General features: G+C 53.5%; 8 protein-coding genes across 8 annotated transcripts; 6 read left to right on the top strand and 2 right to left on the bottom strand.

Moving 5' to 3' along the window:
• Nucleotides 1-1,475: 1,475 nt before the first annotated feature.
• Nucleotides 1,476-3,056, bottom strand: SETTUDRAFT_163902 (uncharacterized protein). The gene is made up of 2 exons (XM_008029475.1): nucleotides 2,373-3,056; nucleotides 1,476-2,308 (listed from the first exon to the last, which is right to left on the bottom strand). The coding sequence occupies exons 1-2, from the start codon at nucleotides 2,763-2,765 to the stop codon at nucleotides 1,595-1,597; spliced, it is 1,107 nt and encodes a 368-aa protein (XP_008027666.1). The 5' UTR covers nucleotides 2,766-3,056; the 3' UTR covers nucleotides 1,476-1,594.
• Nucleotides 3,057-5,518: 2,462 nt separating this feature from the next.
• SETTUDRAFT_172139 (uncharacterized protein) lies at nucleotides 5,519-6,398 on the top strand. The gene has a single exon (XM_008029474.1). It carries the CDS (start codon nucleotides 5,536-5,538, stop codon nucleotides 6,127-6,129), a length of 594 nt encoding a protein of 197 aa, XP_008027665.1. The 5' UTR covers nucleotides 5,519-5,535; the 3' UTR covers nucleotides 6,130-6,398.
• Nucleotides 6,399-6,672: 274 nt separating this feature from the next.
• Nucleotides 6,673-7,153, top strand: SETTUDRAFT_163901 (uncharacterized protein). The gene has a single exon (XM_008029473.1). The coding sequence runs from the start codon at nucleotides 6,777-6,779 to the stop codon at nucleotides 6,960-6,962; it is 186 nt and encodes a 61-aa protein (XP_008027664.1). The 5' UTR covers nucleotides 6,673-6,776; the 3' UTR covers nucleotides 6,963-7,153.
• A 191-nt stretch (nucleotides 7,154-7,344) lies between these two features.
• On the top strand, nucleotides 7,345-8,220 carry SETTUDRAFT_81904 (uncharacterized protein; the record flags this gene model as incomplete). Its single annotated transcript, XM_008028930.1, has 3 exons — nucleotides 7,345-7,554; nucleotides 7,613-7,842; nucleotides 7,905-8,220. Coding segments are annotated over 3 exons (756 nt in total), but the record flags the coding sequence as incomplete, so codon positions are not given.
• Nucleotides 8,221-8,788: 568 nt separating this feature from the next.
• Nucleotides 8,789-9,910, top strand: SETTUDRAFT_91435 (uncharacterized protein; the record flags this gene model as incomplete). Its single annotated transcript, XM_008029472.1, has 1 exon — nucleotides 8,789-9,910. One exon carries the CDS (start codon nucleotides 8,789-8,791, stop codon nucleotides 9,908-9,910), a length of 1,122 nt encoding a protein of 373 aa, XP_008027663.1.
• A 371-nt stretch (nucleotides 9,911-10,281) lies between these two features.
• On the top strand, nucleotides 10,282-11,859 carry SETTUDRAFT_32429 (uncharacterized protein; the record flags this gene model as incomplete). Its single annotated transcript, XM_008028838.1, has 1 exon — nucleotides 10,282-11,859. One exon carries the CDS (start codon nucleotides 10,282-10,284, stop codon nucleotides 11,857-11,859), a length of 1,578 nt encoding a protein of 525 aa, XP_008027029.1.
• A 644-nt stretch (nucleotides 11,860-12,503) lies between these two features.
• On the bottom strand, nucleotides 12,504-15,046 carry SETTUDRAFT_163899 (uncharacterized protein). Its single transcript, XM_008029471.1, has 4 exons — nucleotides 14,819-15,046; nucleotides 14,091-14,768; nucleotides 13,609-14,035; nucleotides 12,504-13,556 (listed from the first exon to the last, which is right to left on the bottom strand). Exons 1-4 carry the CDS (start codon nucleotides 15,004-15,006, stop codon nucleotides 12,594-12,596), a joined length of 2,256 nt encoding a protein of 751 aa, XP_008027662.1. The 5' UTR covers nucleotides 15,007-15,046; the 3' UTR covers nucleotides 12,504-12,593.
• A 399-nt stretch (nucleotides 15,047-15,445) lies between these two features.
• SETTUDRAFT_163898 (uncharacterized protein) lies at nucleotides 15,446-19,649 on the top strand. The gene is made up of 3 exons (XM_008029470.1): nucleotides 15,446-15,703; nucleotides 15,841-17,944; nucleotides 18,112-19,649. Exons 1-3 carry the CDS (start codon nucleotides 15,460-15,462, stop codon nucleotides 19,490-19,492), a joined length of 3,729 nt encoding a protein of 1,242 aa, XP_008027661.1. The 5' UTR covers nucleotides 15,446-15,459; the 3' UTR covers nucleotides 19,493-19,649.
• The last annotated feature ends 942 nt before the right edge of the window (nucleotides 19,650-20,591 follow it).

The raw sequence follows: 20,591 nt of genomic DNA, 5'->3' as shown, positions 1-20,591 counted from the left end.
TGTGGTATCAACGTCGACGCGCTAGTGGGGAGTGACCAACTCGCTTAGGTGACTAACTCGCTTATGAACCACGTTAGCTATAAAAGGGGGGGTAAAGCTGTTCTTTTCTATCTGTGCGCTAGAGAATAACGCTACGCACAGATATTTTAGATTGGGCTAACATTTATTGGTACTTTAGACCTGCCTTTGCCCTAAACAGTTAAGCTGTGGCCTACACCCCTAGCATATCCATTTAACAACTACATATTTTTGTTCCACAGCACAGCACGATATGCAGCTGCATAGCATCTTCTAGTTATTCTCAAACCCCCGCATCCCACAAAAGCCCCTGACTCTGCGCCGCCCAGGTTCCCGGATTTCCGGGGCTGGAATAAAAAAAACAGCTGATATATAGTATATGTATGGTATGTAACATGGATACTGACCATGGACGGACACTAGCAAAAACAGCGAAAGCGAAAAAAGGAAAACAGTGAGGAGTGCTAATGAAAAAAAAAGAGCAGACTTGGATCACACATGCCCAAAAAGAAGAGAAAAGAAGAAATGATAGACTGGATTGCACTACTTACAGACACCTACTTGGCTTCAACGGTTCCCCTCGGGGTGCTTAGGGCTTCTCCTCACGCAACCCAGCAACTATTGTTTCTTTGGAGGGGGCCCTAGCGCCAATAGCGCTTATTGGTCGTTACGTATACATACTACTTGGGGTATGTGTGTGCCGCTAGCACGCAAGCTTGCATACATACATACATTAGCTACGTCCATAGATATAAGCTTATGTCAAACGGTTTCTTTGCGCACCGAGCCTACACCTACATAGACCATGGTTAACTTCCAATATGCTGTCTTGTGGGGGGTTTTTTTCTTCCTTCTCTCTTCTTGTCACGGTGGCTCTCGATACGAGTTGAAAAGAAGGAAAAAAAACTCGGCAAGAAGAAGAAGAAGAAGAAGAAGAATGGTTGACACAGACGCTATAATGTGCATGCATAAGGTCCGGGTTTGGCGCAGCGGTAACAGCGGGGGTTGTCGGCAATCCGGCGTAAAAAGGCATGAGGTTGGATTAAGAGGAGTCGAAAAGAAGACGCGATAACGGAGGCTGTGCGATCAGTGTTCCGGGTTGTTGAGTCTGCGACCGAACCGCGTCCGCGCGCAGGAAACGATGAGACATGGGGTGTGCGTTGATGGCGGCCCCTTTCTCTTGGCCAAACTCTGTCTGTGGATCATCGGCAAACGCCATGTGCGCTAGCCGTGTGATGCTGCAAGATAATGTGGTAATCAATAAATCGTGCTATTAATGTCTCTATGTAAATACCAGAAAGCTGGGAACAAAGGAAATGCGAGGGGGTATATTGGTATGGAGAGAGTATTGAAACCACGATGAATGTTTCCCCAACTCCTTACAATGCTGTTTGGTCGCATGTCGACGTGTAATCGTGGTGCGACATGCAAAATCTGACAGATGCTGGGATGTGTGTGTGTGTGTGTGTGTGTGTGTGTACACAAAAGGCAGGTTTCTGTCGCAGGGCAACCCCTGCAACACATTTGTAACAAAATGATAAACGGTAAAGAATGTCGAACATTGTGTGTTGGCCCCTCATCGACGGAAAACCTTCAAGAAGCTGTGACGCTTGTTGATACCTGGCGTGACGGGCCGGTCGGCTGTGATGGGCCGCTGTGCTAGATTGGCGCTGCTGCTCTTGCTGAACATGGAAAGCATGGGCTCGGATTTCTTGTTGGTCATTTTGCTTTTGACAGGCTCTTCGTCCATGGCCGTTTCATTGATGGCCACTGCGGAATCGAGTGGTCCGTCAAGGGGAACCTCGGAGGTGATGGCTGGGTTCAAGGCTAGGTCGGTTTTGGAAGAGCCATGAGAGAGCTGCATGGTGCTCTTGGCTTTGAACACGGAGGATTTGCGCGAGTTCTTGGTCCTGCCGCGTTTGACGTTGGTAGTACCGTTCTCATCGGCCTGCTGGCGCTCCAGCCTCTCAATTTCGCCTAGAATAGTCATGCCGTTGGTCGCCAGATTCTCTTCGACAATGGGAATGAACTTGACGATGCCTCGGTCGGCTGGAACGCCAATAGACTCGGCCATGAAGGTTTGGATGAGAGCTGCATTGCGCTTGTTGGTCATGGGCTGGACTTGGACGGGCAGCGCGTTGATGGTCAGGATGTAAGTCGGCTCAAAGGATCCGCCAAGAAGAAGGCATGCAGAGTGATTGACCGTGATCATGATGGAGGCCTCGGGCCTTTGGTAGCGCGTTGAGAGGTGGTGCGACAAGTCGGTGACCAGGGTGTATTCGTCCTTGATCTACGCCGGGTTAGTGATTTGTCGAGTTGCACCCAGGGTGGAGCAGGACGGGAAGCAAACATACGATGACATTGGTGCGCAACTCAGCGACAATGGGAGCGTCTTTGGAGATGCGCTCGCGAGCCGACGAGATGACGGTCCCTCTGTAGGAGAATTGGTCTTCGAAGAACTTTGCACGCGCACTGGACGTCATGGGCCGCAGCGAACCGTAGGCATTCTCGGTTGTGCTTTGGGGATATTGGCGCGAACTGTCTTCAATTTCCAGCATGGAAAAGGGCGAAGATGTAAACGAGAACTGCGACTGCGAGGGCGAGGGCTGTCCTGCTCCAGTGTTGTCGGGGCACAACAGGGCGGCACCTGCCTGTTTGGGAAAAGCAGTACCAGAGTAGGTTGAGGTTGACGAGGGCCGCGACATTTTGGTGGGAGTGGACGTGGAATTGTTGGCCGAGTGAGGCATGCTGGAGTGAGCGGGCGAGAGGGTGAGAGGAGCAAGCGACCAAGGGAGAGTGGATATTTTGGCCAGTGACTGGTGTGTTGGTGCGTGTGTGTGGTGTTTGCTTGAAAGCGGCGAGCGGGCTGCCTAGAGCACAAGGATGGACGGGATTGGCCGAGATATAGATGAAGATGGTGCTGGTGCAACGTGCAAGTGCGCGGGCCGCTGAAGATGCACGTCTTTAATGTTGCTACGTCAGACAGGAGGACGGTCGCAGGCGCAGTGGGGACAGGCTATCTAGAGAGGCGGCAGTCGAGGGGGGCGACGGGGTTCTTGAGTAAGGGTGCACTGTGGTGCAATGACTGGCGGACGAGCGAATCCCCCCACGGCGGACGGAAGAGGAAGAGGGAGCGGAGGAGAAGGAGGGAGAGAAGAAGAAGAGGACACCGAAGAAGAAGCAGAAGCGAAAAAGGAAAGACGGTGGCAGCGGCGGGTGCAGGCAGGCAGGCAGGCAGGCAGGCAGACAGGCAGACAGGCAGACAGGCAGGCCGGGACGCTGGGGATGCGAGGAAATGGCGAAGCGGCAGGCGATGTAATAGGCTAGCGGAGGGCGTGAATGTATATGTATGTATAGCACCGGCGGCGGGTGGAGTTGGGCCATGGCAGATGATGGGCATTCGGCGACCAGGATGGGCTGTTGCAGCAGCGCCATCGTCTCTTGCGCTGGTTTGGGGTGTCTGCGCGAGACGGCACTAGGCCTCTGACGTTGGCTCTGGCGAGGCGGCGGCTGTGCGCCTGCATCCTTATCTGCACCGACGCGGACAAGCGCGAGCGGCTGGCCGAGGGCTGGCAGGCTCCGCGCAGCACGCAGCACGCAGCACGCAGCACGCTCAGCAAGCCATCGCGTATAGAACGCCTAATGCCGACCGTCTTTTTGTTGCTGTGCCCTTGTCCTCTTCTCAGCCCGCGCGCGCCCTCGGCCACCATGACTGCCCGTCTTACTGCGACTGTACTATGGCCGTGACTGCCGCGCCTGCCAGACGGATGCGCCTGCCAGCAGTGCCCACCGCCCCTCCCCTCGCTGTGATACGCCACTGCCTCTTGCAGGAGATAACAAACACCGCCCGCGGCGGAAAGGGCGACCCCTTCACCTCCGCCTTCACCACCACCACCACCACCACCACCACGACGCCCACCATGTCCACCACCACGACCGCCGCCAGCCGGACTGCCCGCCCCCAAGTGCGCCAGGCCACCCGGCACGCACCGCACACGACACACTGTGCAGCACGCACGACGCACTACACCTCCCCACTGCCCACTGCCCACTGCCCACGACGCACTACCCACGACGGCCAGCCGAGTTGAGGTTTGACGCTGCGATGCTAGCTGAAGCACTAGGCCCGGTCGGGCGGCGAGGGGGGGCCACTTCGCCTACCCCGCCAAAGCCGGCCCAGCATGAGCCGCATGATATCGACGTCTCGCCCACGATGTCGCCGCCGGCCATGCGTGGCCTGTCTGGCCTTCTTGGCCTGCGAGTCTGGAGCCCGCCGCGCTGCCTGCTTACACGTCCCACGCCGGTGCTGTCGTCAGCGACCGCGCAGTCCAGATGCTCTGCGCGACCCATTGTTACCCAGAACAGCCTCTGCCGCCCGCTTCTGGCAAGGCGCGGCGCGTGGCCCCTCCGCATCCGGCCTCACGCTCGCCACACCAAGTGGGTGGGTGGGTGGATGGATAGATGGATGGATGGGTGCCGCGCCCGTGAATCACCTTCGCCTCCGCCTCCGCCTCTCTTCAGCCCGCCCTTCAAGGCCTCCCTCGCTCGCTCAACACCGCCCACGGCCAGCGCACAACTGCCGTCGCAGTCCCGCCCGAGCAGATAACGATGCGCTGCGCCCCAGTCCAACCGACAGGCCACACTCAACCCACGCGCGGGACGCCAGCGCCAGCCGAAACCAGAGGGCACAAGCAATTCCCTTTGACTTGGCTATCCATCCACCGACGGCCCCCTCATGCGCGCTGCACGTCAAGACCCTTTCTTTCCCCAGCGCCCGCTGCCACTGCTGTCCAACCATGCCCCTCGCATGGTGCAACCTTGTGCCTCGACTCCGCACACATTTCACTTTGATGAACTGACTAGTTGGGCAATGGCTTTCTTCCTTTGTTTGCATGCCACCATTCCGTTGCGCCACCTCGCACCCCCAAGCACTCCCATATTGTCTTGGTAGCACACTGGTACCGCCATTGTCCCTCCGCGCTCCCACGCACGACCGTGCGGCCCGTTGCTTGGGCTGTGATTTGTGGTCAAGCTTTCGTTAGATAGCCTGGTGGCGCGGGCGCGAAGGATCAATCTTCATCGTCTGGGTCCGTAGTCCGGTGCAACAGCAGTTCGCATGCAACTTGGCTGGCTTTGGAAACATGCTACTTTGCCCATCTGCCATGCTGGATGCCACTGCATGCGTGGTCCCGACAATGCTGTAACAGCATATACCCTCGGTTGAGGTTGTACGCCCACTCCACAACGACACAGGCGTAGACACATGCACATCAGCCTTGGTCTTGGCAAATGAAACGCTAGCCGAAAAAAGACGCACATGTCGCAATGCAATACCATGGCCTTGGCCTTTGGTCCCGCGGCCTCTGCTGCCGCACGTGACAGCGCGCGTCGTCTTCGGTCGCCTGCGGGCGCACCACCACCACCACCACCACCACTGCCACCGAGTGCGAGCGTCACTGCACCCCGCGCACCAATTGAACCAATACCCCCCTAACCCCGTCAAGGCCTCAATACACCATGCCACCGAAAAACGGGGGAGCCAATACCGCCCGCAGAAAGGGGCCTGCCTTCAACCCCCCGCGTCCCGTCAACGCCGCCGCCCAAGCATCCACGACGGCCAAACGCGCTGCGACCGCGTCGGCATCTCGCCCAAGTGGAAATAAGAGCAATGCAGCCGCGTCCAAAAAAGGCTTCCAGCCGCCAGCCCAAGTCATTGACCTGTCCGACGATGACGATGACGACGCTGCAGCCGAGGAACTCGCAGACGAAATTGACAGTGACGACCTTGACTCGATAATGCAAGACGTCGGCCCCACGACTGCGCCAGCTCGCTCCAATCCTCCGCCAGCCAACACGACCTTGTCTGAACCCGTCATACCTCGGCCGCTGCTGGCGCGCCTGCTCCTCGAGAACTTTGACGACCCCACTATGCAGATTCAGACGGGTGCAATGAAGCTGGTGGGCAAGTACATTGACATCTTCGTTACCGAGGCCTTCTTGAGGAGCAAAGACGAGAGAAAGGCCGCCGCCAAGGACGGCGGTGTTGTCGACGGATTCTTGCAGGTCGAAGATCTCGAGAGGTTGACACCACAGCTTGTGCTCGACTTTTGAGCAATCCACATGCATGCACGACCAGGACGTTTACCGAGGCAATTCATGTCCACAAGCAGCAACCATGACGAATATGTATCATCGTTACCAGCGGCAATCCGAGACCTTGGTCGTTTGAATACACAGGCTGTTTTGATACATTGGATTAAACAAGATCCAACCGCTCGGGCAGTGGTCCAGAATATGGGGCGCCAACTGAGCCAAGGCCTTGGTGGTGCAGCACCTTCGACCACATCGCAGCGGGTAAGGCAGCACATTACCCATATATCAGAGCCCGAAATAGTGTGTAACTATCTATAGAGCCGATCCGAGGCTGAAACAACATGACAAGCAAATGAAGGGAGCAACATCTTGACAGGTTTGCATCACTTGGCCATGGGGTCTCCATTCAAACATCGTGCCCAGCGCCATCGTGTTCATAACCCGCCCACAGTGTCATGCACAATCTCGCAAACAGAACTTCCGGGTGCCTAGCTTGGTCGGTTTAGTGATTCCCGTTGCCACACGCCGTCTGAAGCGCGGTATGAGTGCCCTCAAACACAGACGGAACGCGGAGCGCGTCGCATCGCCAAAACCCCTGGTACCGCACCGCCTCGCACCAACACCAGCTTCACCACGTCGTCTACGCCACACAGCCCTCACCCAGCATGTACATGTCGGGAAAAATGTCAGGGAAACTGCTGCTGCGCCTTGATTGCTCCAGCCGTGTGCATTCACGACATGCGAGAACAAGAATCATCAGCATCCGTCTGGTAGACGTGACGGCCGCGCATCCTCAGTGGGACCTCGCCCGGAGCCTCACCATACAGGGTTCTGCCGAGCCACAAGGGTGAAGCACTATGCGCCTCCAACATGTCGCAACCCCAACCCCATGTATCGGATGGACTGCTAACCGCCGCGCCCACAGAGTCCAAATCCTTTATGCCTTAAGACTGCCCTCAAGTCCTCTCCTCAGGCCTGTCTTGTCCCATTCTTGCATCTCACGTTTCCTCTTGCTTTGTATTCAGGTTTCCTTGCATATCCTTTTCTTACCACGCCTTACGGTCTTTCCAGCCTTATCTTTTAATACACACGTTGGCTAGTCCACCTTTCAGTTGCACGACCCCAGAGCGCTAGCCGCTTTACATTCTCTTGACGAGACCTTCAGCATTACGCATACCGTATTGCGCATCTAATTCACACAACCGCCCTCAGCAACCTGCGATTTTCTTCAAAATGTACTTTTCAAGGACAGCCATCGTCTCTGCCCTCGCGGGCCTCTCATGCGCTCAAAGCATGCCGCCAGCCCCTGCGGCAAGCGGAATGGCGGGAATGGTCATGATGCACGTTGTTCAGGTCGGAGGACCCAACGGTTCTTTGGCCTTCTACCCCAACAATGTCCAAGCCGAACCAGGCGACATGGTGCAGTTCCAGTTCCACCCCAAGGTATGTCCCGAAGCTGCTTCTGCCACCCACCGCGTGCCTGTGCTAATCATGCATCCAGAACCACTCAGTCGTCCAAGCCACCTTTGACAAGCCGTGCACGCCCATCCAAAACGTTATGCCCAACATGACCACGGCCTTCTTCTCTGGCTTCATGCCTACCAATGCTTCCTTTGAAGCCAAGAAGGAGGTCCTGACATACACTATCCGTGTGACCGACAAGAAGCCCATCTGGTTCTACTGCTCACAGGCTAAGCATTGCCAGGCTGGTATGGTTGGAGCTATCAACGCGTACGTCAAGCGTCCATCTCAGTCCATTATTTTTCGAGACAAAAGCTAACAGCAATGTCCAGACCCACAACCGGTGCCAAGACCATGGAGGCCTTCATTGCGCTCGCTGCCAAAGCCACCGAGAACATCACCCCTGGCCAGGCTCCTGGCTCCGGTGGCTCTACTGGCACCTCGCCCACCAATGGAGGTAACTCCACTGGTAGTTCCAGCGGAGGCTCCAGCGGAGGTTCCAATGGAGGCTCGAGGGGAGGCTCAGGCGGCGGCGCCGCTGGAGGTGCAAGCGGAACCAGCAGCAGCACACTTCCTCAGTCTACTTCTGGCGCCATCTCTACCATCAGTGCACAATCATTCGTCGGCATTGCAGCTGCAGCCTTTGCCGTTGCCGTTTACGTTTTCTAAGTGGAGCAGGAGTGTAGTTGTCGGTGTGTTTTGAGAATTAAGCTGGGGGGGTTACATATGATACCATTCTTCCGATCAATTGAGCTGGCTTTGGTGGAGGACAACTCAGATTTGGCGCGGCGTTCTTTTGTCATCATCAGTCTATTAAAATAGGGGAAATAATTTAGAAGGCACATAGTGTATCGTCTTCCAATATGCAGATTCTATTGATCATGTCTATATTCAGAGGGCCGACGTTTTCCATGACTAATTTCATCGAGGTGTGCTTACACAGGAAGCTGATGGGGATGCACATCACACTTCCACCCCCACTTTCCTACCCTCCTCATCTTCCCGCTTCCCACTCCCACGTGCAGCATTTCAGCGAACCACGACCAAGTGCAACACACCACGCAATCTCAGGCTCCAGCATGTGTAGCGAACAGGCTTGCGTCTGCCTGTCATCGCTGATGCGGCACGGGATAGACGGCGCGGCACCCATCTTGTGCCATGGCTTGAATCTATTGCAAGCTCCCATCCCAACGCTCGTTAGAGCTGAGTATACATCATGTCTCAGGGTTTTTGGGGCCGCTTTGGCTTGACTAGAGTAGATGAAGAGGTGTGTGTAAGAGCTCTACGGAGCAGATATTCAGGCTGTCGGGTAGACGAGTTCGAGGAGCAGGGATACTGCAGTTACACCATGCGGATCGCACCTGCGAGCGACATTGATGATGGCTCAGACGGACATGGCAACTCAGCAACGAGAAGTCTAGAAGAAACAGGAAGAGATGAACTAATCGTCCAACTTCGGCCTGCGCCTCACGCGCTCGATCTCAACATCACACATGTCGCGAAGAAGACGTATCCCTCACTGGCACCAACCGTCGCGGTCCTGGACTTATATCTACCGGCAAATCTGAAAGCTTACGGAATGGACAAACTTGCTGGTACACCTCTCCGCTGGTTGCTGCCGCGTACATGCACTTTGACAGCAGAAGCGCAAGCAAAACTCGAGACATTGATTACGAGCTTTGCCGATTTCATAGTGCAAGGCTGGCAATCTGCATCGAAAGTGCCGGCGTCACCGATAGCCAGAGCGACGCGAGCTGACTCGCCCATGGAAGATATCACAGACAACGTCCTCTCACAGTGCCGCGGCAAAGTCGGCTCAAGCATCATCTACAGGCTGGAGAAGCTCGCTGCAGAGCTGCCCGACGCAGCCTTGAGAGAAAGAGCAGAGAAGGTACTATCAGCTGTGCAAAATCTGATAGACTACCCCACTATTCTGAATCACGGCGATCTCATACCATCGAATATTCTCGTTGGCGAGAACCGGTGGGAGATCACCGGTGTGGTCGACTGGGCCGAGGCAGAGTTTCTGCCGTTTGGGACGTGTTTATATGGACTCGAGCATTTGCTCGGATACCTGCTGCCAGCCTCATCGGACACTGTGCCTAGATGGGTATACTTTAGAGAAACAGCACGACTCCGAGAGTTGTTTTGGTCGCGCCTATTCGCTGCTGCGCCGGACTTGAAAGCGCGCGAACACGAGATAAGACTCATGCGAGACATGGGCGTGCTGCTTTGGCATGGCATTGTGTGGGATGATGGCGCGATTGATCGGGTTGTCAATGGACTTGATGACCAGGAAGAGCTGGCAAAGCTTCGTGCATTCTTGGCAACAGATTGACTGCTGAAATCTCCCATTTCTTTTGTGATTTTCTCCCCATGTTCCTCGACTCAATATCGGCTCTTCGTGCGAGTTGCGCCTTCCTTGACACAATGGGTGTCCCTTCCCCCACACGCAGCACCTTCTATCATCATATAGGGAACATCATAACTTTGTTTACGAGTCGTGCTGATTCCCGGCCTCTCAAGTTCTTCTTCGAGTTACTGACCACTGCAACGCGTGCACAATACGAACACAGCTTTCCAAGTGACCGTTTCCATCAATCGAGCATACCACGGCATTGTCTTATGCCAATTCAGTGAAAAATCGGGAAGAGGTGGTATATCTCTGGTCGTTAGCAGTGATACCTCGAGAGGCAAGACGAAAGAATCATGGTCACCACTCGGCGAAGCACCGCAAACGCAAACGCAAACCGTCCGGCTATTAGCATCGAGAAGACCAGACTCACTCAACTGAGCAGCGATACCATCGAAGTTCAGAAGCCTTCTAGAAAGAGGGTCAAGATCATCCGAGTGGGTACAAAAGTGCCCGGTACTCGGCCAAAATCAGCGCTCTCGGATAACCCTAGTGAACGTGATGCAAGTCTCACTTCACCCATCACCGACGAGGTCTCGAAGGTTCGCTCGACGGAAGCACCCGAAACAGAAAATATCTCACCCGATCGCTCTAATCCAACTAACCTTACCACTGTGAGAACTCTGGCTTCGAAGCCGTCCGTCAGTATGAGTGGTAGCTCCCATGACCCGATCGTCGTCAACGAGAACTCGTCACCCCCTCGTCCAACAGTCCGAGCCTCGAAACGAAAGCGCCGCGATAGACAGTTGCCAGAACCTCACAGGTTTATTGATAACGGGTATAGGAACCTGTACAACTATGGCGTTCTGAGGCCAGGCTTACCAGGGTTGCCTGCCAATGGAAGCATGCCCCACAACCACCAGAGTCATGACACCTACCGAACGATGAATATGAGGACGAGCTCCGCCCCTCAATTCAGTCATAACACCGCTTGGGGATACAATGCACCGACTGTTCCTTTCCAAATACAATATCCTGTTCCAGTGCAGACGTTCGCGCAGCAGTATAGCCAGCCAAGCTTTCCCACAGTCTATGCTCCGTATCAGCAGATTCCAATTCCGCCAACGCTGTATCCTGTGGCTCCTTCTCCGCACGAGGAACTTCTCCGTAAGAAGGTTGTCGAATATACTCGGTCATTACCAAGAACATCTCCGCACCAGCAGAGACGCACCAACACCAACCCCGATGATACTACGACCGGTGGAAGTGAACAATTCACTACGCATATTGAGCCTGCTACGCGTGGTCTGATTCAGATAAGAGGCGACAGACTATCATCAACCCCTCAAAGCAACTCCTTGAGAAGTGAGCCAGTAACACCCCAACCCCAGCCGACACTGAACATCCCCCGCTTGATCGAGTGCACGTCGCTCATGACATCTCTGCTTCAAATCTACCCACACTCAACCAATCAAGAAGGCTTACAAAAGGATATCCAAGCGATGCTAGCATTCCTCAATCAGCACATGGCTGCATGGTCAGATTCCAAATCTCAGGACACAAGTGCGCGCAAGAAGAGAGATACCACCAACGCTACTAGTCCAGACACCCAGCCAACTCCAACGCCGACGCTACCGCCCACAGCTTTGAATGAGCACGACAAACGACTGAGACAAGTCTTTTCAGCCAAAGCCGATATGTGGCAAGATGGCACTGGACACGGTGTCGCTGACGTCTATGGCGTCGCTGCACCCACCTCTCCCTCCGTCGCAAGTTTTCCTCCGACACGCGATAATCCGGACAAGACACTCTCGAATCCAGTTCAGCAACGTGGCTCGGAAGACAAAAATCTAACTACCCATGCTGTGCACAACGCCGACGTCGACGAAGAAGAAGAAGAAGAAGCAGAAGCGAGCCTGAACAATGCGAAGTAGTCGCGTTTACTTCCTGAGTACATGTCAACTGGACGTGGCAAAATCCGATATCCGCTGCTAATCTCCTCCCCCTCCCCCGGCACATCTTATTCCCATCGAGTGTGATGGATGTCGCGTGTACCAAGCACATAATACGGGTTGTTTGTTTCATCACTTAGAACACACGGCTTCGAATACAAAAATCAGTATGGAACGAAATCGATATATGGCATTGCAGCATGGAGAGGGGGAGTGTGACCCAAGTATCCGGGCAAGGCAAGTGGTATGTGTAATTGTCTTTTCTTTAGTTTTGTTATTACGTAGTGATGGAAACGGAAGAGTTGTTTCTTCAAGTGAAGGCAGTAATTGGGACTGCAACTGGGATGGGGACCGCGAGCGGTGTAATGTAATGGACAGCAGAAAGGAGAACAGAAGAGAAGGCCTAACAGAGAGAAAGAAAGAGAGAGAGAGAGTATATGTATATAAAGGCAAAGAGTCTTTCATGTACGTACAAGAGTGCGATGCCGCATCCCCTCTATACAAAGATCGAGTCTGCCAAAAGCACCATGTCCAAACTTTCAACATGCAGAAAGGACAAATCATCCTATTCATGAGGCGTGTATCCGGGTATCGTGGAGTCTAATTTTTTCTTCTTCTTCACTACTGCCATGTCCATGTATGAACTTTTCCCAAAGAGACGAACAACATATATACCCCCCATCCATCACATACACATACACAAACCACAAAAACACTTAATGCCCCTTATTTCCCCTCTTCCCACCCCTCTTCTTCCTCTCCACATGTCCCAGCAGCGTCTTCTTGACATCGCCCAAGCTCCTCTTATTCTTGCTCTTAGCCTTACCCAGGGTCATCATGAAGTTTTTCTTGCGAGCCTTGTCCTGGTTGGTAGTGCTCTTGCCCTCTGCATGGCGCTTTTCCTTGCGCTTGGCTGTCTGCGACATGTGGTTTGTTTCGCGGTCTTGTTTTGCCATTGCGATCTTCTCTTCCTTTGTGTTCTTTTTGCCGAGCGAGGCCGCGAGCTCGATGGTTTCGGCTGTGATGGCTTCGTCGGGGTGGCGCGCGGCGAGGAGCTGGGCGCGCTTGTGCGAGGCCAGCGACGAGGTGATGGTGGATGAGGCGCGGAGGGCTTGCAGTTGTTTGAGATCGGCGGGCGTGAGGATGGTCGTGGTGAGGAGCTTGGATATGGATTTGGCTTCTGGTTCCTCGCTCTTGGAGGCGTCTGTGCCTGGTGCGGGTGTTGCGCTGTTGAGTTTTGCTTTCTTGCTTGGCCGCTCCTTGTTGTCTTCTTTTTCGTCTTCCGAGTCGCTGATTTGAATGTCTTCACCGTCACTCTCCACGTTGATCCATCCTCCAGAGTCGTCACTGTCACCGTCACTTTCTACTTCCCATTTCTTCCAGTCGTCCTCGTCGTCCTCGAGCTCAACATCGCCGTTGTCTGCGTCAGGGTCCAGTCCAGCAGCTTCTAACTTTTTCCTGCGTTCCTCCTCCTTCCACTTTTCGAGGAGTTCAATGCCTTCAATCTCGCCAATGGCTTCTTCACCATAACGTCGCTCTTGAATTGTGCCGGCACGGATACCCATTGTCGCGTCCTTGCCACGATCACGCTTCTTGAGGAGGTCGGCACCAACTTCGCGATATAGCGAGAGGAGACCCTTGGCGGCCATCATTGTGCCCTTGTCCTTCGATTTACGGTACTGTAACTGTTAGCGAATGGCCTAGGAACGAAGTAGAAGGAATTTTGCATACCATGACCAAGTCTTGTAGCAGTGTGTCCGTCATGGCCAGGGGCTGGCGTGCGCATATTTCACGAATAGCGTTCAATCCTGCTGCCGCAACCTCAGAGGCTGATGCTTCCGACACAAATTCGTTTGCAATCTTTTGGATCAGTGGCTCGAGGACATCCGGCGGTACGTATGTATGGGTAGCTTGCGCTAAGCATGCGAGGTAAGTGGTGACTGACGCTTGCCGAGGTGTGAGGTGCTTTAAGAAATACGAGTACAGCGGTAGTACTGTGAGTTGGTGCAATCCAACAAGCCGCGTCACAAGCTGCAGGGCTAAGAGCTTCGTCTCAAGGGAAAGTTTGTTCTTCGAATTTTGGATGTGCTTTGAAAAAAGCGTCTCGGCGAAGCCTTGGGGGTCGTGGAGAAGGTGCAAGGCGCTGAAATTCAATGGGCTGTGGAAACAATTGATTAGCTTTCGACAGAGAAGCCTGGCACAATGGCACTTACTGTGGAGCATTCTTCTTTTTCTCCTTCTTTTTCATAGTAGCAGCGGCTTGCTTCAATTCGCGTGACTTCTTCTTGGTCTTCTTGTTGATGCCCACTTGATGTCTCAATTTGGCCATGTCCAACTCGTTATCGTCGTCGCTATCTTCGGCAGCTGCCTCTCTCTCCTGGTCACCACCCAGGAAGAACCTGACTCCACCTGCAATAGTCTTCTCGTTATCGCTCAACGCAGCCAATCGCATCACCTCGACAGTCCTCGCATCGGCCCATACTTGGCGCTTCCATAGATCCCTTACGATTTTAACAGCTAGAAAACCGCGTGGGGAAGTCGTGTCGGCTTCGAGGAGGTTATACAAGGTCGTCTGCAGCGCCTTGTTGACCTTGTGATTCGTGGCTTTCGCATTTGAAGACCGGACATCCGACACAATCTTCTGGAAGAGTAAAGCTCGGAGCGACTTTGAGTTCGTCGCCACCAGAATTGGAAACAATGTGTTGAGAAGAGTGACTGAGTCGATCACATCCTTGTTCTTGAGCAGGCAGATGGCGCCAACGACTTTGTCGCGCAGATCCATTTCAAGGACTTCATGGTGCGTGGCCAGCAGGTCTATAAGACTCTGTGGAAATTCGGGTAGCGTGAGGTCGGGGTATAGGTTCGCCGTGTGCGATACGAATTCTATGAGACTGAAAGAAGGAAATTAGTCTTTTCCCCGCACAACAAGTGGTGGCTTTACTCTTTCAGCGCGACAAGACCTCCGTCTGTAGTAGAGGGGTCGGCGAGGAACAAGTCCAGCAGTGTCCGGTATTGCTGGTACTGCTGCTCAAAGTCGTCCCTGTATGACTGAGGGTCCCTCTTCAGCTTGAATCGCAGCGCAGCATGGTCCGATTCGAGCTTCTCCAAAGCGCCTACTTTGCGCTTCATGATTGCGGAGCGAGGTGCGCTGGCGGACGATGGGCGAAGCTGAAGTCTGGCAAAGAGGACTGTTCCGGACTAGGTAGGTGGTTGTGAACGGCTCAGCGGTCGGGTACGGCAGTCAATCTGTACCTGGCGACTTGTTCACTCGCGTCGCCGTTGCGCCCTGGTAGACTTTGCGACGTAGAATTTTAGTGGGGCCATGCCACCAATTGGCTGGGTCGGACCGACACTGGATCCGAGGAGCTTTGGCCTCTTTGCGCGTAAAGATTTCAGATGCTCGACCTGCCCGCGTCAGCTTTCTCCCGCCGCGCAGTTCCACACTGGCGCGCACTCACCTTTGACAAACTCGCAAGCTCTATCTGGATCTTGTGCTGTACACCTTGATTCGAGACCAGCCCAGGCGCCCCCGAACCATAGACGCAACAGCAATACCTGGGCCAGCGCCCGCCGTCGTCCATCATGACGAGCTTCTCTTCCATGTCGCTGTACGCCTTGACGGTGAAGCAGCCCACAGCGACACAAGACGCCATCTCTGGTGACTTCCTCGGAAACGGCAAGCAGCAGATTCTTACTGCGAGCGGCTCGCGGCTAGCAATCCTCGAGGTTTCGCGGCGACAGAAGGGCTTCCAAGAGCTCTACTCCCAAGATGTGTTTGGCATCATTCGTCGCATAGCCAAGTTTAGAATTGCGGGCGGCACCAAAGGTATGTCGCTCCCCCTTCCCCCGCTACAAGCAGTATAGTGATTTTCAAAGCACACGACACCTTCGAGCTCGCCGCTCCCTGAGCCCGCGGTGGACTGGACTGCACTTCCTACTAAGAAGCCTTGCTGACTCTGTAAGACCACATTGTCATAACCACCGACTCCGGACGTTTGGTGACATACGAGTACCTCCCGGATGAGCACACGTTCAAGACGCTCCACTTCGAGACATTCGGCAAGTCTGGAATACGACGTGTCGTGCCGGGCGAGTATCTGGCAGCCGACCCGAAAGGGCGCGCTATCATGATTGCCTCGACGGAGAAGAACAAGCTTGTCTACATTCTCACCCGAAGTGGCCAGACCGACATTGCCATTTCATCACCGCTTGAGGCGCACAAGCCGCAAACGCTTGTGTATTGCCTCATCGGTCTCGACGTTGGCTACGACAACCCCATGTTTGCCACGCTCGAAGTAGACTACTCGAACTCCGAGACTGATCCTACGGGCGAGGCCTATGATGAGATCAAGAAGGAGCTGGTGTACTACGAGCTGGACCTCGGTCTCAACCACATCGTACGGAAATGGTCGGAGCCAGTCGATCGCACGGCAAACACTCTCTTCCGTGTACCAGGAGGCCCGAATGCGCCGAGTGGTGTTTTGTGTTGCGGAGAGGACAGTATTACATACCGTCGGATTTTCAACAACAAGTCGAGCGTTCGCCGTTTGGCGATTCCGCGCCGCGAAGGAGCGACCGAGGACCCCAATCGGAAGCGGATGATTGTTGCCGGTACCTTGTACTCCCTCAAAGGAGGTGATTTCTTCTACCTTTTGCAGACAGAGGATGGCGACGTGTTCAAGCTTACTGTCGATGCGCCCAACGGCACGGTCGAGAAGATCAAGATCAAGTACTTTGACACGATTCCAGTCACGACAAGTATTTGCATTCTCAGGGCCGGTTTCGTCTACGCTGCCTGTGAGTCTGGGGATCGCATTCTCTATGAGCTGGAGTCACTCGGTGACGAGACTCCGGATCCGGTCTTTGAAAGCGACCAGTTTCCCATTGACCCAGAGGCTTCGTTCGCACCTCCGTTCTTCCGGCCTCGTGCTCTGGTCAACCTCACTGCTGTAGAGTCCATGCCCAGCCTCAATCCGATTATGGGCATGGAAGTCGCCAATCCTGCATTGGAAGATGCGCCACAGATATACACTATCAACGGCACTGGTGGTCGCAGCTCCTTCCGTACCACAAGGAATGCTCTGGAAGTTTTGGATCTCATCGAGTCACCCTTGCCACAGAACGCTTCTGATGTCTGGACAACGAAGCTGACGAGTGAAGATGAGACCGACACTCTCATTGTCCTCTGCCTCCACAGCAGAACGCTCGTTTTGAAGATCGGTGATGATGTTGAAGAAGCCTCCAACACTGGCTTTCTTCCAGACACAAACACCCTTGGTGTACAGCAGTTTGGCGAGGACTGCATCATCCAGATTCACCCAAAGGGCATCCGACACATTCAGGGCATTCAGTTCCCCAACGACGATGCCAGCGCGACGCACGCTAGCCTGACTGATTGGCAACCTCCTGCGCACCGCACTATTGTAGCGTGTGCAACCAACAACCGGCAAGTCGCAATCGCACTCAGCTCTGGACAGATTTTGTACTTTGAGTGCGATTCCGACGGGTCGCTTGCCATGGCGGAAGAAGAGATCTCCTTGGACAGCACCATCAACTGTCTTGCAATGCCCGATGTCCCAGAGGGTAGTGTGCGTGCCTTCTTCTTGGCAGTTGGTTGCAGTGACCAGACTGTGAGGATATTCAACCTGAGTCCTGACATGGAGGGCAATATCCTGCGAGGCATCTCCGTCCAAGCACTCACGTCGCCGCCAAGCGACTTGACAATCAACCTGATGACGGACAAGTCGCCTCGTGGATATAGTCAATTTCTTCACATTGGTCTGCGAAGTGGTGTGTACATTCGCTCTGTACTAGATGAAATGACTGGTGATATCGGCGATACCCGGAGGCGTTTCCTTGGCCCTGAGCCCATCAAATTCGCCAAGGTGGCCGTCGCCGGTGAGCCTGCTATCCTAGCAATGACTTCACGGCCATGGCTAGGCTATACCCATCCTCGTACTGGAGTACTGCAGCTCACACCGCTGAACTACATTCCATTCAAGTCTGCGTGGAACTTTGATGGCTCACAATTTAAGGGAATCATCTGTGTGAGCGCTAATGAGTTACGGTAAGCAAAACTCTTCTTCTTTCCTCTCATGATTGCAGTGATGATACTTGTACTCCTTAAACACGATGAGGGTTCAAACCTTTTGGTTCCAATTGTTCCTACTGAACGCAATCACCTGTTTGGTCTTTACCTTGTTTGGCTTCAAACCCAAATGCTAATTACGGCAGAATCTTTACTTTCAACGACTTGACGGATAACACCACTTTTGAGAGCATACCTTTGAAGTACACACCGAGGAAGATGGTAGGATATCACGAGCAAGGCGTGTTCTATGTGATTCAGAGCGATAACAACACCATCCATGCTGAAAGACGCCAACAGCTGATGGCACAGAGTGGTGCCAAGAAGGAGGATGGCGCTAATGGCTCCATGGAAATTGAGCAGTCTAACGGCGGCGCGGCCAACAGCGAAGAGTTTCCTGCAGTAGACTTTGGCTACCCAAGAGCCGAGGGCAGCTGGGCATCTTGCATCCAAGTAGTCGATCCTGTGACTGAGAAGACGGTCACTCACACTGTTGAACTCAGCGGCAACCAATCACTCGTCAGTGCTGCCCTCGTATTCTTTGAGAGCCGTGGCGACGAAGCGTTCCTTGCTGTTGGTACTGCAAAGGATTTGAGCTTCACACCATACACGTTTTCGGCCGCATCCATTCAGGTGTACAAGATCAACCCAACTGGGCGCGAGCTAGAATTTTTCCACGAAACCGCGGTCAGTGATCCGCCTCTAGCATTACTTGCATTCAAGGGCAAACTGATCGCTGGTGTCGGACGTCACCTATGCCTCTACGATTGCGGTATGAAGTCGGTTCTCCGTAAGGCGCAGGCACCCAATTGCGTACCGACTCGCATCACTGGTATTAAAACCCAGGGTAGTCGGTTGGTTGTTTCGGATCAAGCACAGTCTGTAACGTATGTTGTGCACAAGGAGCAGGTTCACCCCAACCGCCTCATCCCCTTTGTCGACGATACCGTTGCTCGTCACACTACGGCGTCAGAGATGCTGGACTACGACACGACTGTGGGTGGCGATAAGTTTGGCAACATATGGCTTGTGCGCTGCCCCCAGAAGGTATCTGAATCTTCCGACGAGTCTCCAGACGGCTCTGATCTCCTCGTGGATAAGAGCTACTTGGGTGGCACTCCCAATCGTCTTGATCTCATCGCGCACTACTTCACCAACGACATTCCCATTTCAATACAGAAGACGGTCCTGCTTTCAGGGGGTGAACGCATCGTATTCTGGGCTGGTCTTCAGGGCACCCTTGGCGCACTAATTCCTTTCAACTCACGCCGCCAGCACAAAATGTTCCAGCAGCTGGAGCTGCAACTGCGCACGGACGACAAGCCGCTGTCTGGCCGCGACCATCTCGCGTTCCGCAGCTACTATGCACCTGTCAAAAGTGTCATTGACGGCGACCTCATCGAACGCTTCCTGGTCCTTCCTCGGGACAAGAGGGAGAGCATTGCGGGTCAGCTGACTGGTGCGGAATGGACGCCGAGTATGATTGACGAGGCAATTTGGAACATGAGAGGTCTGTATGCCTTTTAGAGGGTGGGCCAACTTGGTTTCTTTTTTGGGCCTACTGCGGCGTTTGGGTATGAAAAGCGAGCGGGTGCTTGGTCGTGCGCTTATAGCGATTGTTCGGGGAAGCAGGCAGTAACATGTACTAGTAGATACGTAGGTCACAATTGACCCAATGATACCCAACACAGGATGTTCCGCGCCTTTTTTAGTCCGGGCCTGTTGTGATTGGCAGCTTACTCTCTCGTATATGTAGGTTCCCGGTGGGGCTGCTGGCCATGTCGGGCCTTGAGTAATCAGGAACCAAGAGCTAATCTCGCCAACATTGATGGGGGTCGGCGTCGATTTGATCTCCTGGACAAAAAGCAAGTGGCCATGGGCAAAAGTTATTCGTCCTACCACTAAGCGGCTATCTAGCCTACCACTGAGCAGGGGTCTGCATTAGTAGGCTTAGCTAAAACATTAGTAGTATTTTATATTACTTACTATAATATAGCCGTACTATAGTAAGTTCTAGTGCGTAAAGATAGCTAGTATGTTAATAAAAATCTAGTAGTGTTGCGCAGCTAAAACAGAAGTTATAAAAGTAAAAAAAAGTAAGGCTTAAAAACTAGCTATATTGCTTAATTTTTAGTGTTCTATATAGCCTAAAAACTAGCCTAAAATAGGCTCTTAGTGTAACGGGTCGAGTCCTATTAGACTGCGCACGCAACTACAACGCGCCCACCGCGCCAAAAAGGCTGGCACAAGATATCAGAGCTGCTGATATCGTTGCGTAGTTGATACATAAGATAGCCACCGCTATCTGTACTGTAGCGGGCTACCTAGCCCGTTACAAGACTAAAGGTCTAAGCGTTTGTACAAATAATAACTATAAAAGGAGGGCCCTCTAGATAGTTCTTTTCTATATCTTTCTTCTTCTATATAATAGGTGAATGCATACTAGTTAGTTAGGCCTCTCTCGCCTATAACAAGCTATAGCTTTTTTAGTAAGTAGCTAAGTGTAAGGGGCTGCGCTCTAGGGAGCAATCGCGAGGTATACAAGAGGTTGTATTCGATAGAGAGCTATAGAGTCTACTTGCGTGGTGTTTATTTACTTGTCGGAGAAAGGTTGCACCGAGTGTCT

This window comes from Exserohilum turcica (assembly GCF_000359705.1).
Source record: "Exserohilum turcica Et28A unplaced genomic scaffold SETTUscaffold_3, whole genome shotgun sequence".
Taxonomy (NCBI): domain Eukaryota; kingdom Fungi; phylum Ascomycota; class Dothideomycetes; order Pleosporales; family Pleosporaceae; genus Exserohilum; species Exserohilum turcicum.
Note: the sequence above shows the minus strand (reverse complement) of the source record. Positions and strands in the feature narration are given on the sequence as shown.

Excerpts from the sequence above, each read along its gene's own strand:
- SETTUDRAFT_163902 (XM_008029475.1), bottom strand. The coding sequence starts at position 2,765 with ATGCCTCACTCGGCCAACAATTCCACGTCCACTCCCACCAAAATGTCG. Across the intron at positions 2,309-2,372 it reads AGTTGCGCACCAATGTCATC|ATCAAGGACGAATACACCCT; the intron begins GTATGTTTGCTT and ends AACCCGGCGTAG.
- SETTUDRAFT_172139 (XM_008029474.1), top strand. The coding sequence starts at position 5,536 with ATGCCACCGAAAAACGGGGGAGCCAATACCGCCCGCAGAAAGGGGCCT.
- SETTUDRAFT_163901 (XM_008029473.1), top strand. The coding sequence starts at position 6,777 with ATGTACATGTCGGGAAAAATGTCAGGGAAACTGCTGCTGCGCCTTGAT.
- SETTUDRAFT_163899 (XM_008029471.1), bottom strand. The coding sequence starts at position 15,006 with ATGAAGCGCAAAGTAGGCGCTTTGGAGAAGCTCGAATCGGACCATGCT. Across the intron at positions 14,769-14,818 it reads GGTCTTGTCGCGCTGAAAGA|TCTCATAGAATTCGTATCGC; the intron begins GTAAAGCCACCA and ends TCCTTCTTTCAG. Across the intron at positions 13,557-13,608 it reads TGCTACAAGACTTGGTCATG|TACCGTAAATCGAAGGACAA; the intron begins GTATGCAAAATT and ends TAACAGTTACAG.
- SETTUDRAFT_163898 (XM_008029470.1), top strand. The coding sequence starts at position 15,460 with ATGACGAGCTTCTCTTCCATGTCGCTGTACGCCTTGACGGTGAAGCAG. Across the intron at positions 15,704-15,840 it reads AATTGCGGGCGGCACCAAAG|ACCACATTGTCATAACCACC; the intron begins GTATGTCGCTCC and ends TGACTCTGTAAG. Across the intron at positions 17,945-18,111 it reads GTGAGCGCTAATGAGTTACG|AATCTTTACTTTCAACGACT; the intron begins GTAAGCAAAACT and ends TAATTACGGCAG.